The sequence below is a fragment of the Heterocephalus glaber genome, unplaced genomic scaffold, assembly GCF_053883595.1.
Source record: "Heterocephalus glaber isolate CG9 unplaced genomic scaffold, H.glaber_assembly_v1.0 deba00001586, whole genome shotgun sequence".
NCBI classification, from domain to species: Eukaryota; Metazoa; Chordata; class Mammalia; order Rodentia; family Bathyergidae; genus Heterocephalus; species Heterocephalus glaber.
Window position 1 is genome coordinate 10,017,360 of NW_028258364.1, and position 16,202 is coordinate 10,033,561.

General features: G+C 34.4%; 1 protein-coding gene across 5 annotated transcripts in view; it reads right to left on the reverse strand.

The window, feature by feature from the left end:
- Nucleotides 1-16,202, reverse strand: part of Sclt1 (sodium channel and clathrin linker 1) — a 181,687-nt gene that overhangs the window by 57,520 nt on the left and 107,965 nt on the right. For 4 of the 5 annotated variants that reach the window (XM_087193286.1, XM_087193285.1, XM_087193283.1 and 1 more), the window contains 5 exons: nt 13,639-13,737; nt 10,685-10,756; nt 6,512-6,586; nt 4,403-4,560; nt 438-630 (listed from right to left, as the gene is read on the reverse strand). In XM_087193286.1, coding sequence (XP_087049412.1) covers nt 438-630; nt 4,403-4,560; nt 6,512-6,586; nt 10,685-10,756; nt 13,639-13,737 — 597 coding nt within the window. The remainder of the gene's footprint in view (nt 1-437; nt 631-4,402; nt 4,561-6,511; nt 6,587-10,684; nt 10,757-13,638; nt 13,738-16,202) is intronic. The other variant, XM_087193284.1, reaches the window with a different exon arrangement.

Sequence of the window (16,202 nt, forward strand, 5' to 3'; positions counted from 1 at the left end):
CACGGAGGTTTTAGACTAGTATGAGTGGTTCTCAAAGCACACTGACATATCACACTCTTACAGTCAGTTTTAGAGAAGTTCAATTTTTGAGAGGCTATAATAAAGGGGGAAGAGAACAAGGTAGTCTGTAAAGTTATCTAATCTATGGCTTTGCTAGTGCTGCTTAAATTGCTTTGGCAGGAATATCAGCATATTTCATGGTTGGAAAAGAATTTTTTTGTGTGTGTGCAGATAGTGAAGGCAATCATTTTCAAGTATGCTTGCCAAGTTTTACAATGACTGGTTAACACACTAAATTATGATTTAGGGCTATCTGATGAGAAGGGGAAAAAAATGGCCTGAAAATGTTTTACTAGGTCTCTCTATACTTTTTTCTCTACTCTCCATACTCTGATTTTCTCAAAACCACATCTAACTCTAATGAGTCTTGAAAATACCTTTAATTTAGCTTTTCTTTCAGCCTCTAGAGCAATATCTCTTAAATGCTCAGTTTCCTTGTGTAACTGTTCATTTTCTTGCTGAAGTTTAAGCCTTTGTTCACTGACAAAGACACAGTTCTCTCTTTCCGACTCCAACACATTTTGAAGTTTCTTAATCATTTCATGGGAACATGATATTTCTTCTGAGGAACTGTTAAAAAAAAACAGAAACAAAAAAGAAGCTTTAAACTTAATAATCTATAGTAGAAATTGAGATGTCTGTCTACATTTTACAGCTTATGTGGTTTCAAAACATTATGTAATACCAGGAAAATACATTTAATTTACCAATCTTAACTAAGAATAGATAAATTGAACTCACTCATCTAGAAAATCAATATGAAACTGCTTTCAAATTTTTACTAACATGGAGAATCATTGTGGAAGGATATTTCAAAGGAACAAACTAATGGCAAAGTAAAAATGATGAAGTAGGGAGGTAACCAAAACTCCTCCATCAATCAGCTCCAGAGGAAAACACAATAGCTGACTATATTACTAAATTATAACAATAAATTCTATTTTCATATATGTCTTAGAAATAGTCTTTATAAATTCTAGTTCAGTTAGGGATGGTGGTGAAGTTTAAATTAAAAATGTTTAGAGTAAAATATACATTGTTATTAATCCTCTTCAAAATCCCTCCTTTGTTTTAAACAAACTTATTCCAGTTCCTGTCACTTTCTGAAACAGTTCTATAAAAGCAATTCTTTAGTGAATGTCTTTAGTTGTGCTGTTGTGGTGGCCTTGATATTCTGAATCAATTCAAATTGTTTACGTTTCTTGACTTTGGGAAAGATCCAGAAGTCTCATGGTGCCAGATCTCGTAAATAAGGTGGATGAGGACACACCATAATGTTTTTATAAGCCTGCCTTTCCACTGGATGGCACCATATTTTTGATTATACCTTGTAAAGACTCTCAGAAAGAGGACTTTCTGGACAGCTTCAGAAAATAGCAAGAATGAAGGGATAAGTGTATTCGAAGTAAGGGGGAGTATTTTGAGAGGGATTAATGGCTATATGTATTCAACTGTAATAATTCTTTTCTTTAAATTGGAACATTCACCATATATTTTGATCATACACTGTACAAACATGTTTCACATGGTTGTAGTTTTACCACCATGTATCATATCTTTAAGGTCTACTTAGAGAGTACAGCTTGTCCATATCTGCCAGTGCTTCAGGTGGACACAGAGACTTTCTCTGACATCTACCTCTGCCATTCTAGATTGCTGTTTTCCCAGCTCCTCCTATATTTTATAAATTTTAACTCCTACATTAAATTCTTTATTCTCATACAGCTGGCAGCTCTTTTTTCCTATCTAAACCTTGGCTGATAAAGTTTCTAATGAATGATGTACCTAGGCAATGGCAATTTACATCAAGATGCTATAACCAGAAATAATCACACATTATGGGCCTCCTAACAGAAGTCCACAATATCATCATCTATGAAATATTCTTACAAAAAAAAATAAAAGCAAGACTAGATCAAGCCTCTTGGTCTACTTACTAGTTTTTAGAAATTACATGGGTCAGAGAAACAAAGTAAATCACAGCATACATATGTGTGTAATAAAGGAAACTTTACAGTACAAAATAACTGCCTTTTCAATAAATTATTTGAAGACCAGAAAAAAAAAAGAATACTGAGACTAAATGAGACTTAAGAAACATCACTCCTAGTATTCCTAAAGTCAGAAGTGGACAGGAGAACTCACAGACACTCAAGAGAAACCCTTCGAAGTAAGTGACTGTAACAAAACATTTATGAAGTGTACCTTAAAGCGCATGTGAAAACTTACACTGCAAGAAACCATATGTACATGGAGAATATGGGAAAGCCTTCATTGCTTTCTCACATCTTACTGAACATGTAAGAACTTGTACTGGAGACAAGTACACTGCTTGTAGAGAATGTGTGAAAGCATTTAGCAATTCCCATTTCCTTATAAAAGCAAAAGAACTCCCCAAGAAGAGCCTGTAAATATACAGATGGCCTATCTTCACCCTTCACTGAGCACTTAAAATTTATCCTGGAGAGAAGCTTCCTGCATGTAAGGAACATGGGAAAGCTTTTCACTTAGTCCTCACACCTTATTCGATATATAAAAGTACATGCTGAGAAAAATTCTTATACATGTGAGGATTGCGAGAACATGTGAGAACATTTCAGATCATCCTCATACCTTACATAAGAATCTACCCTGGAGATAACCTATATGGAAGAAAAATGGAAAAGTAGTATGTAAGCTCTCACACGGAAAAGAAGCATTATGATGTAATGAATGTAGGAAAGGCTTTAGAAAGTTTGCATTACCTAATGTGTGCATCGGAGAAAAGCCCTACGAAGGTCAAGAATGCAGAAAAGACTTTATATGTTTAATGTATCTTAACAAATACGAATAAACTCATAGCAGAGGAAAGCCCTACTAGGTATACAAGGAACTTAGAAAAGCTACAGTTGGCACTCAAAACTTAATATTTACATACTCACATTGGCAAAAACTATGTATTCTATGAATTTAAGGACTGTAGAATAGACTTCAGCTATTACTCCCCTTGTAGCAAAATCATGGGAATCCAAACTGAAGTAAAACATTATTAATGTAAGGAAGTAGTATGACCTCAGATTATTGCTTTTCACTTTGGAAACAAGTAAGAATACATAAGGGAGAAAGGCTACATTAATATGAAGAATGTGGGAAAAACCTTTATTTTTTTCCTTATATTTTAAAATTCATGAATGTACTTACAGCAGAGTAATACCTTATAAATGTAGAAAATGTGGAAAAGTATTAATTGCCTTCCTATCCCTGAGGAAAAATGTGAATATACAACTATAAAGAACTCTTATGAATACAAGGAATGTGGGAAAGCCTTCAGTTTTCCCTGGATAGTTAAGAAACATATGCAAACTCACAGTGGAGAGAAACATTATGAATAAAGAAAATAGGAAGTTTTCTGTGCCTGTATCCTTCAGGAAATATGTTAAAATTCACCCTGGAGAAAACCTTTTTATGAATATAAGGAACAAAAAGAAGAGTTCACTGACTTCTCTTTTATAGCACACAGGAAAACTCATACTGCAGAGAGACCTTGTGAATTGAAACAAATGTGGGATACTTTTATTCAATCTTCTTCCCTCACAAGACACATGGGATATGGATATTGCAGAGAAATCCTATGATACATGGTATAAAAGTTTTCATGCATGACCCTTTGCTTACTACACATAAGAATAGTCATATTGGATTAAAGTGGTTTCTCCTGCTTGCTTTAGAAGTAATAATATAAGCACATTATCTGGGTAGATAACTGAAAATTACACATATATTTATGAAACAAATCTGCAGAATCTCCTTTTGGAAACATTTATTAATTAACTTAAGTATCAAGTATTATGCAGTTTAAAGAAACATTGAGGGAGGGAGAAAGGTAAAAAACCCTTTTATAATGGATCCATTCTATCATAAATTTATCATTTAAATAATTTAATAAATAAACATGATTGATCAATACAGAATATCTAATAACACAAAAATAATATGAAGTACATATGGTATAAAAGCAATGCTTAGAAATAAGCTAATATAACAGCTACATAATATGAATGAACATTATATTTAATTGCTAGAAATGGTAAATTTAAAATAAAATGGTATACTGTTAAATCTTCTTCCTGAAGAAATTAGTTTTCAGAAATAATCTAGCCAGGGATTTAGCTCAGTGGTTCCACTGCCTGCCTCGCAAGCGCAAGGTCCCGAGTTCGATCTCTGGTACCAAAAAAAAGAAATAATCTTAAAAAATTGGTCCTTTTAAAATAACATATGAGTCCAATAAATAATGGTAGAGAACCTGTCAGAAATCATGTGAATGGTAAAGAAGATACTATAGCAAAACCAAAAGAAAACTTACTTAATTTCAAGTTGTTTTATTCTATTTTCTGCTCTCTTAAGTTTTAGCTCAAGATCATCCTTTGAACGCTCAGCAACAAGACATCTTTGGTGCATTTCTTCCAGTTTTCTGTAATCGTTTTCATTCCCTCTGCCTTCACGGTAAGTCTGCAGAAGAGGCTTATATGTATATTACCATACAGAAGGAAATACTTGGTCTGAACAAAGTATACAGTTTAGAAACTGAAACCAATAATGAGAAATAAAAAAACCATGATCATGTGTTCATCTGCTCCCTCTGTAACATTACAACATATCAGTGATTAATTTTTTTTTTTTTGGTACCGGGGATCGAACTTGGATCCTTGCGCTTGTGCAGCAGGCAGCGAAACCACTGAGCTAAATCCCCGGGCCCTGTGATTAATTTTGGTTATTTCATGTTTACAAAATAAAATGCCAAAAAAATGTATAAAATGATTGAGATATAAAGAAATTTTTTATTTAAAAGGAACTATTCACGCCCATTGTAAATTATTCTAATAATATAGAAATGTAAAGCAGCTCAAAGTAAAAAAAAATCTGAATGTCAAGTTAGAGATAACCACTTAGAGAGTATCCTTTTTTGATGAGCATACTTCAAGACAATTATCTAATTTAAACAGAAAAACATATGCTGCGGGACAGTGAGTAGAATTATTTGAAAAGGACCCTAGAACCTCGCTCTGGGTCACCTGGACAATAACTTAGCTGGAATGGGAGATCCTTCTTTCACTAGCAGCAGCTGTACCTCAGATTAACTTCCCACAAGGTTGCATTTCCTCTCACAGAACAAGGGCTGAGACACTGCCTGGCCAAGTAACCTGTGGCTCCCCTGTTGACAAGCCCAAGTTGTCACTCCCGCTCTATAGAAAGGTAGAAGATAAGCACTTTACTATTCCACTTCGGGGATCCAGAACTACACTGCAGTCCCAGCAACACTATGACCTTGGTATGTTTGTCCATGGGACACTGAGAGAACAGGGAGCTGTGCCTTCTTTCTGTGCGCTGCCTTTCGCTTTAAAGGTTTTACATTTCCCCAGTAAAGCCTATTCCTTAACCTATGCCATGTAACATTAAAAATTCATCCCAAACCCTGATGGGTATAGCAGCTGGCAATCTAAACAGGACCTATTTGAGAGAAACTAACAAGGATCTGCCTTGCAGGGAAGTGGTAGCCAATAAGGTCCTGCTTTGAACACATACATTTTTTTTTCCTGTTAAGTGGAATTGTATACTATGTTCTGCTTTGTAAATTACTGTTTTACTATGCAATGTTGGCATGATTTTTGATGACATGGATATTTCACACGATTTTTAGGTTATGTACCTCATCTTTGAAAATCAAATTCTGATTCTATTTTTTTTTTTTTTACACTGGGAAAGTTACTTAACCTTGCTATGAAAGTTCCTAATACAGCATCTAAAAGACAGTATGGTTCCGCCACCTGCCTCCCAAGCACAAGGACCTGAGTTCAATCCCCAGTACCCCCCCCAAAAAAACAAAAAAACACAGTATGTATGTGCCCAAATTTGATCTTCCTTTCTTTTCCCAAAGTACTTTAAAAGACTGGTATATTTATTGCTAAAAAAAATATGCAGGGCCAGAAAGAAATTATAAAGTACTGTATAGATTTCTCCCAATAGTCTTTTCAAATGTAATTGGGGTAAATATTTTTCCTAATTATTGTACTTTTAAAAGGTAACTATCAGAGCAATGCTATAATTTTCTCTTTATACTGACTGTTTAAATTTACAAATGACCTCTTAACCCTAGTAAGAGTTGGCAACCCTAGTAAGACAGACAAAATTAAATTTATTATTGGGATAAAGTTTAAGCAAGAAATATAGCTACTTCATAAAATTTATATCTTTAAGTACAAAGTTCAAAGAATATGGCCAGATTTAGAAAGAAATGTACAAAGGCAATAGTATTTAAATTCAGACTGACTATATTCCAAGAAAATAAAAATCACTCACCAGGAGAATACTTATAAATATAAGGGTTGCTAGTAGACAGTGTGATGAAAGCAGATAGTAATGTTGAATATTTGTAGTTGGGTTTTAGGTAGTTATATTTCCTTTTTCTTTTTACCTTTTCTAGTTCTTTCTCCACAGCTTTTTTTTCCCTAATGCATCGTTCGATTTGAGTTTGTTTTTCATCACACTCCTGTAATTAAAAGTCAGTATATTTGGTAAAATCTTAAGGAAAATAAGTAAAAATGGAGAAGCAAAATGATTCAAACAGCAATATCAATGTTATTTTAACAAAGTAATCACTAAAAACAAACCAAAACCAAACAAAGCAAGACTCTATCTTCAAAGAGCTATTCCAGGGTTTCAGAAATTGCTTCCATTTATAGGGTCCCAAGGGGCTCTAACTAAACAGACCAGGTAGGACACACAGGTTGGGTGAGTCAGGAAGAAAAAGTAAACAGAGCCACCGTCTCATGTTACAGCTTTGCTTTTTATATACTCATCAATTTTTTAAAAAAAAGGCAGTGTAGAACTGGATAGTGGCAGAATATCCTGAGGGATAACCTATGGCTTACTAAGTGCACAGGTATATAAATTCTAAAAGAGTTTTTGTTTCTGTTGTTTGATACTATTTATTGTTAATTTATCATCCATATGCTAATTGTTTTATATATCTTAATGTCTCTTCATACAATTTTTAATAGGAAATTACAAGTATAAAGAATTTCTCACTATCCAATGATTTCAACATTTCAAAATCTATAAAAGGAATCTCCTCTAAATATTCCTGGCACTATAAATTTGACATTCCTAACACTCACTTGTCTTCTTTGTAAAAATGACTCAAATATCCAGATTTCTTAATTTCTGATAGCACCACTGTTTTGCTCAAAACAAAAAGATATATATATATTTTTTTCTTTTGGTACCGGTGATCGAACTCAGGACCTTGCGCTTGCGAGGCAGGCGCCGGAACCACTGAACTACATCCCCAGCCCTTGTCTTTTGATTATATTTCTCATTCTATGTTTGTAACTCCTCCTAATAGAGCTTGTAATATATAGTATATATTGATAACACAGTTGGATCACACTTGTGGGTCTGACAAATGGCATGGAAAGAAAGGTATGTCATAAGTATGCTACACTGAATCTACCATTTTACATGGACAAATGATGATGGTTGAAAGAATGGTTTACATGGGGGAGCAAAGATGAAACAAGAAAAGATGAAATCTTTAGAGAATTATCATCATACTAATTCTACTAAAAATGCAGTATAATAATGAAGCAAACATTAAAAATTATTATGAAGCTTTTTAGAGATATAGATATTTGCTAATCAACATTCATATACCTAGCTGTGGGAGAAATATGACAAAATGTGATAATAGAATTTTTTTTAGGTCTCAAGAAATACTAAGAGCCAATGGCTTATAGACCATGATCTGTGGTTCTTATATAATTGAAGCAGAAATCAACAATAAAAAGACAGTCTAAATCTCTGTGTAGTACTTAGAAATGAAAAAATAGACTTTCAAAAGATTCATAGATCTAAGAAAAGATCCTGGCACAAGTTTTATTTTACTTCTCTGTATTTGGACATTTCATAATTAATATTCTTCCCCATTTGCTGTAGATTAATAGTAATCTGCTACATGGCAGGAAAAACCTTGAGATTCTTAAGAGAAACTACATCTTGGAGGAAAAATTAAAAACTATTAGGTGTTTTAGCTAAAACTTGGAAACAGCCCAATTGTCCATCAACTGGAGACTGGATAAAGATGTGGTTTTTTCATAAAATGGAGTACTACTCAGCCATAAAGAATGAGAAACTGGAGACATTTGTAGCTAAGTGGATGCACATTGAGGCTATACTCTTAAGTGAAATAAATAGAACACACATGTGTAAATACCGAATAGTTTCTCTGGTGTGAAAAATTAAAAGTGTAAATAAGAATCAAAATGTGTAACTGATATCGTGAAATAGGAAGAAAATGTCTAAAGGAGTAGGGGAAGTGGGAGGGGTAGGGGAAAGGAATGAAGGGAAAAGAAAAAATATGAGAAAAGGAAAAACATGGAAACAAAGTCTTTGTAAATAGGGAAGGATGGAGGGGTTGAAGGGAGGGCAGGGGAATGGGGAAAAAATAAGAACCAAAATACATCATGTACAGGTACAAGATCCCAATGATGAATGTAACTGTATTTTATACCTAAAATGTACCAATAAACTAAATGGAAAGGAAACCAAAACAAAAAAACCTGTTAGGTGTGTGTTGGTCTCCAAAGAAAGACAGATAATTTGGAATACACTGCCTCTGGCCTTATCTTAATCTATTAAAAATTCTGCACACTAACCTAAAATACGAGATTTTCTTCCCCCTTTCTGCAAGCATAGCTTAATTTTGGATTAGCCAAAGTATGTTTAACTTCCTCTTAGACTTAGATGTCACGATTGCTATTTAATGATAGAAAACAACAGATATCATTATTAAGCTTGTATAGGTCAGATTTTCTGAGAAAACTTGCTTTTCAAAGTAAACAAAAGAAAATGTCTCCCTTCAAATGTTTTAATATATTGAACATTTATCATTAGATAGTACAATTTTCCCCAAAGAATCAATATTTCATCAGATGTTTCATATCTTTAGAAAAATCACTTAGCTATGAAATAAAATTGTTTTTACTATGAATTATAAGATACACTTTTAAAAATAAACTGAAATTGTCAAAATGACTATAAGTTGAGTGTAATACAGCTTTGGTTGTTACACACCTAACAACAATTTTTTTTTTAAATTAAATTAAATTTTTTTTTTGGTACCGGGGATCGAACTCTGGTCCTTGCGCTTGCAAGGCAGTCACCAGAACCACTGAGCTAAATCCCGGGCCCCACAACAATTATTTTTTAAAAAGTCCTAGCAGGGTATAGCCAGTTCTCCTTCCTTTGGGAAAGGAGAACAAATGTTCACACCCTTGCAGAGTTTACAGCCCGTTAAATGATCTTAGTCTGGGGTAAAGACACTATTATTTCTATTGTTTCACAAAGATGTGAGTCTTTTGATAATTATTTCATGAAAGAGAACAGATAAAATAACAGGGTGATAGAAAAAGAAGCAAAACTGCATAACAACAAAGAATTAAACATGACTAATTAGCCATACTGCATCCCATTAATTTTACACAATTCCTACATCATTAAAACAAATGACATTAAACAAACAAATAAAAACTAACACTGTTCTCAGTTCTATTATATTCAGGACCAATACACAATGATTAAGTCTTATAATGTACACTACAGGGTTTATAAAATGTGGAAAAGATGTGATCCCTTTTTCAGAAGTATGTAAATATCATTTAGTAGATAAATATTTATTTAAAAATGTACTATGCAAAACACTGTATTAGGCACTGGGGAAACTGAAGGAAGAGATAAGATTCCTCTATTGTGTAATCTAATTGAAGAGATAAGATTTTCATGGAGTGAAAAAGCAAATGTACATGAGTGGTTGTGCACTCAACAAATACTATCACATAATATATATTATGTGATAAAATTTATTGCTGAATTTTGTCACTGATATGAGAAACGACACAAGGATTCAGAACCGATGAGTTCTTGAAGTTGTAAATATCTTTCCAGTTCTTAGAAATTCTTGTATTTCTATTATCATGTAAGTAAAGTTATCAAATTTCATTTCATTAGATCTTCAAGATAAATTTACGTTCCTAATACAATCTCTAGTCACACAAGTACTCACGTCCTCTACCATTTTGCCTACTTATCCTTCAGTATGAATTGTTTTGGGGAAATTTTCATGTCTTTCTTCCTGCTTACTGTCATACATTAACCCCCTCCATCTGAATCCACAAGGTGGCTCCCCCCCCCGTCTAAACCCAGAGTGTGGTAGGAGCTACAGCTGGGTGTCTTAATGGCATTCTACGCGTTCTCTGTTAAAGAGAAGTAATTACATAAAATGTCATGGATGCTATCTTTCCTGGTAGAACATATAGCACTAGACTGTAAAAAAACATGTCTATCTGTGTTTTCATGCTTTTCCTAGCACCTAGCATAGGTCCTAACTTAATAAGTATATTTTGAATAAACAAATGCCCAATAGCATATATCTCGTCCTTTAAAATAAGCAATATGTAAAATATTCATATAGTCTCTTCTTTTTCTTTCTTTTTTGTGGTGCTTGTGATTGAACCCAGAGCCTTGTGCATACTAGGTAGGTACTTTACCACTAAGCTACATCCCCAGGCTTCAACATAGGCTTCTAACATACCATTTGAAGAGCTGAAAGTTCTTCTGTTAGTTGAAAAATCTGTACTTGATGTTGCTTTTTGGTGTTTTCAATCTGTAAAAGAAGACAATAGAAATTATTTAGGCAATGCATAATGACTAATAACTGATAAAAATTTAGTGTAAGTTTATAAAACATTAAAACTTAGAATAATAATCACATAATAATTTTATATAATAGTTTAAATAAAGTTGTAACTTTTAGGTCATAAAAGATAAATAAGCACACAAGGTGTCCAATAACCAAGAATTTGTCATGAGATTAGAAAGAGAGAGAAAAGGATGATACTTCTAATATAATGTGTTTTTCTACCAATATTTTATCATTATTAGAAATAAAATTTTAATTATTCCTTTAAAACAATAATTAAAATAATTAGCTGTTAGTATAAAACACATTTTATGAAAATAAGTGTATTCTCCAAAACTAAAGATTTTTGGCATTATTTTATATTTTTGTAAATCTCCTTAATGTCTGGCTGAAAAGAAAGCTAGATTCTCATATCTGCTTCTGTATTCAACTTGTTGTGTTTCTGTATATTTCGCAATTTTTAGTTCCAATGTTTTTTTTTTTTTTCCTGTGCCGGGAATTGAACTCAGGACCTCGTGCTTGCCAGGCAGCACAGCACCACTGAGCTCAATCCCCAGCCCAATTATGCAACTTTTGGAAAACAACACTGCACACTCACGAGAGAGTGAGAGTGAAAAAAAGCAAAGTATTACATAATTAGGAAAGTAGGTGTGATCTTGAAGAATCCCTGAACAACTCTTTGAAAACTGTTGCCACAGAGCCAAGCAGGAGAAAAGCGGAGGAAGGGAGGATATAGCTCAGTGTTAGAGCACTTGCCTAGCATGAGCAAGGACCTGGGTTCCATCCCTCATGCTGGAGGGGGACAGGAAAGCAAATTCACACATGGAAAATGTAAGTAATAACTTTAAAGGCACCTTTATTTTACAAATACAAAGTCACTGTTGCAATGAACATCACATCCTAGGATTAAGTAAATTACATTTTAGGTCATCTTTATGTGAATTAACATTTAACTATTTTCAGAACCAGTACAATTTGTGTGCAGAATATTTTGAAGAATGGTCACATCACAGGATGGCTCCTAAGACAGTAATTTTTCCCCAATTGCTGGTCATGTTTTTAAAAAGGATTATAAAGAGTACTGATGCTAATGGTACATCATCAGTAAACTTCTATAATCTAAAAAATCTTAGAAATTATAGTATCTTTTAAAATTATAAAATAAATTATTTAAAAACATAAATTTTCTGTGGAACATTTACGACACTATACATAGTTTATTTGGTTAATTAATATGAGTTATCTTTTTGAAGGCCTATCAAACATTATATATAGTTCTATTTCAGCCCTATTTAAGGTTATATAATTTGATGTTGAATTTTCCTACAAGTTAAAGATTAAGATATTAAGGATCAATCTCTTCTGTCAGTGATAACACAGCTTAGTATATATTGAGCATTATGTGTTAAGTACTGTTCAGAATGCCTTATGTTATGTTATTACGTCACTCACTCTTACAAAGAGCCCATGAGGTAGTTATCATCTCCACTACAGAGGAGCAAGCCTGAGTGTTATACTTTGGATCTAGAATGTCCTCTACAACCCTATATGTGAAAGGCTTGTTTCCCAGCAAGGTATTATTAGGAGGTGGTAGAATCTTTAAGAAGTGGGGTCTAGTGGGAGATCTTCAGGTTATTGGCTGCAGGGCCTTGAAGGGGAGAGTGGAATCCCAGCCACTTCCTCTTCCTCTCTTTCACTTCCTAGCCATGAGCTAAGTGGTCCTACCCCAACATATGCTTCTGCCCTGATGTGCTGCCTCACTGTAGGCCTAAAAGCAATGGGGCCACCCAATCATGTACTGAAAACTGAAACCATATCCAGAATAAACTTTCTCTCTTTATAAACTGATTATCTCAGGCATTTGTTATAGCAATTTGTTACAGCAATGGAATACTGAGGTAAGAGAATTTAAAACATAAATATTCCCGTAATATAAAAGTTTTGATTTTTATAAACATAGTCATGCCTGTCACAAAATTTGTAAAATGTGTTCATTTCAGTGTTTAAAACTGATAGAGCTAAGTTGAGGGTTTATGACAACAGTAAAACGCATATTTTGAAATATTTTATATTAATGATGGCAAATTCAGCTGAATTAAACTATTGATACTTTTTGAAAGGTGAACTCTTGAAGCTGATAGTATATCATCTGTGAACCATACTCCGTAGGAAATTTTCTAGAGTTAGTATCTGATGAAAAAATATAAACCCTTGTTACATGGAACAAATACATACGACTATGAGGTGGTTCGTTGTGGTTGAGGTTCTCAAGTCTATCCACAGACTAATATTCCTCTCTCATCCGAACCTCATTTTATTCATGTAAACATTTCCTTCTATAATTTTTATCGGTAAGGATGTTTACCAACTAAACTGTAAGGTACACTAACAAGAAAGAGAAATAGGAAAGGCCAACGAGGGTGCTAGTCATGACTCAAACTCAAAAGTAAACAATGTTTTATTTTTTTCAAAAATTGTATTTATTTGAGAACTGAGATAAAAGTATTTTTGTACTAAAAACAGAAGCATTGTTGTATTTTATAGCCAGAAAAGAAATAGGTGAAAAATTTTTCATAGTGTATAAATAATACATATATATATATTTTGTTGCTTTATAAAATAATAATTACTCTTTGAAATTTCACACACTGCAGAAATATAAAATATAAAGGTTTCTCATTATTCTAGTTAGTTATTAACCAGAATATTATAACATGATTCATGTTAATGATTTAATGTAGTCATAAATATGTACACAACTATTTTAATTTAAAAGTATTTAGATATTATTTAGTCTTTAGTTGAAACTTAAAATTTGAATTTTAAAATACTTAAAAACCCCTTACTTCTTTCCTGGTTCTAATGGCAGAATCTTGTATGAGCTGAGAAAATACTTGTTTCATTTTCTCTTTATCTTCTTCTCTTTGCTTCTTCTCAAGCAGAGCCTTCAGAAAATAATCATTTCATGTTATAGATCACATCATTATTAGTAAAGATAACACATCAAAAAAGCTAGCCACTTTTTTAAGAGTTATCACCCCAAATTTCTGGGATCTCTCTACCTGAACTTGCCTCTGTCATGAAAGATACTTACTTTTCTTAACCACACCTACCGCTGTCCTGATTCCTTTCCCCTCGTTCTGGAGCTTGAACCCAGGGCCTCCGGCATATTAGGCAAGCACTCCACCCCTGAGCTACACCCTTGGCCCAGAATTTTGAAGTCAGTGTTGCTCAGCCAGGCTCAAACGCATGCCCCTCTTGCCTCAGCCCCCGGAATAGCTAGGATTATAGATGAGCACCAATGCAGAGTGCCCAGATAAAAATTTTTTTTCTTTTGCATTTATTTCAGCCAGCATTGCCATCAATCTAATCACTACAGATTTTAGAACTATTTTAGTATTTTTATTATATTTTAATATATTATATTTTAATTTTTAACTACTTTTTCTTCTCTTTCAAGCCCCTATACAAAGTAAGTCATCATGTCTAGGTCTGATATTCTTGGAAAAGTCTCTTGTGTTTCATTTTTATAAATACACTATTTGATACCATTCAAATTATGTTCCTCTTTACTTCACACCTTGATCATTGAAGATAGCATGGATTTTGTCTCTTTGATGTGTTTTTAACAATTGACTACTCAAGACATAGTTCTTGGTTTTCTTCTCTACCTATCTATATCCATCTCTGGGTGATTTAACCAAATATTCTGATTTTTAAATATCACTTCAATGCTGACAATTTCCAAATTTACATCTCTAATAAAAACATTTCAGTTAGGAACTCCTGTAATTAGGCCAGACTGAATCTTTTTTTTCTGTACACAGTACGGGGCCCTGTGTGTTGACCTGAGCATCTCCCAACCACCAATCACATTCTCATCTCTGGGTTTTAAAATTATTTTGAGGAATATCATGGTGGTGCAGAGGAAGCAGCACTCAGAGAGCTCTGAGATACTTACCAAGGTCAGTGTGCAACTACATGAGATGGGAGAGGCACCAAGTACTGAAATACAACTTGAATAGGATAGTAAAGAGTTGAAATGCAGAAAAAAGGAAAAGCAAGGGTAAGAAGTGAAGCCCCTTCTCAACCTGGGTGCTGCTCCCAGCACAGGTCAAGGTGCAGGGCCAGTGTCATTCTGTAAATTGCACCAAACTTTTAGGGGAAGAATCTGGGGATGGGTGGGGCAGTGGCTGTAGCTGGGCACTCAACTCACATGCCACTACCTGCAGAGCTGGCCCAGCCATGTAGTTCTCCCTCTGGGACATGATGCAGAGTATGTGATAATAACAGGAAAGTGCTTCCCCATCCTTGGGCTCTGTTCTCAGGGCAAGTCTAGAGACCAAGCCATTCTGAGGACTGAGTTAGCGCTGTAAGAGATGAAAGACAGACTGGACAGTCTTGGCTTGGGTTTCTTCTTGGATAGAAGAAACAAATGCCACAGAAAAACTCAGAGATCTGGGGCCACTGGGGCACACAGGCACAGGAGGTGAAGAGAAACAGCCTTGCTGAAAAAAGCTCATTCCCAACCCTGAATGCCACTGAAATCACAGGGTCTAAGCAAGCTAAGGAATTTCCAGGACAAGGTGGAACATCCTACAAGGTTGTGGCTGGCTGAGAACCCTGGGCTGAGACTCACTGGAGGGGGCAGAGTAAATAAAGGTCTGGCCACTGACCCTGAGAATGCTAGATGACTCCAAACACGGTGTGCTGAAGATGGTGGCAGCAAAAAAACTGTGCAGGGATACTCATCATAATCAATAAAACAGGACAGTTGCCACCCTCCCTCCTTTCCTTTTATATTTTGCCTTGTTACCTCTTTATGAGTGATTTGTTTTGTATAACAAAAGGCCAGTCTTTTTATACATGTATGTATGGGTCCATCTGTGAATTACTGGTTTTCTGTTTTAACTCCACAGCATCCTACCTTGTTTTGTAATATATTCCCATACCAAAAGTTGCTCATTAGGAATATCTAAGTTTGTTTGTTTGATCAACAGCTGGATACAGGCCCCTTTTCTTTTCTCTCACCTCTCATTTATATTCCCCTCCTTATTTTCATTACTTCTTCCTATATACCTGCTTCAGTCTTTCCACTCTCCCTTTCTCTTACCACCCCCTCTTTGGTATTATTATTTTTTATTCTCTATTTTCCCCCTGCTATCTGTTCCTCTTATTTACCTATTTACTATTTAAAACACTTTTTTTTTTTCGCTGGACCAAGGATTGAACATAGGACCTTGCACATGCCTGGCAGGCGTGGTACCACTGAGCTACATCCCTGGCCTTAAAACAATTCGAATATCATCAATGCCGAATTTGGTTTAGGCAAGTATGCTATATTACTTGGTGGGTCTTGTACTAGATTAGTGTAATACTACAGATCTTTCTCATCAAGTTCTTAGGTATG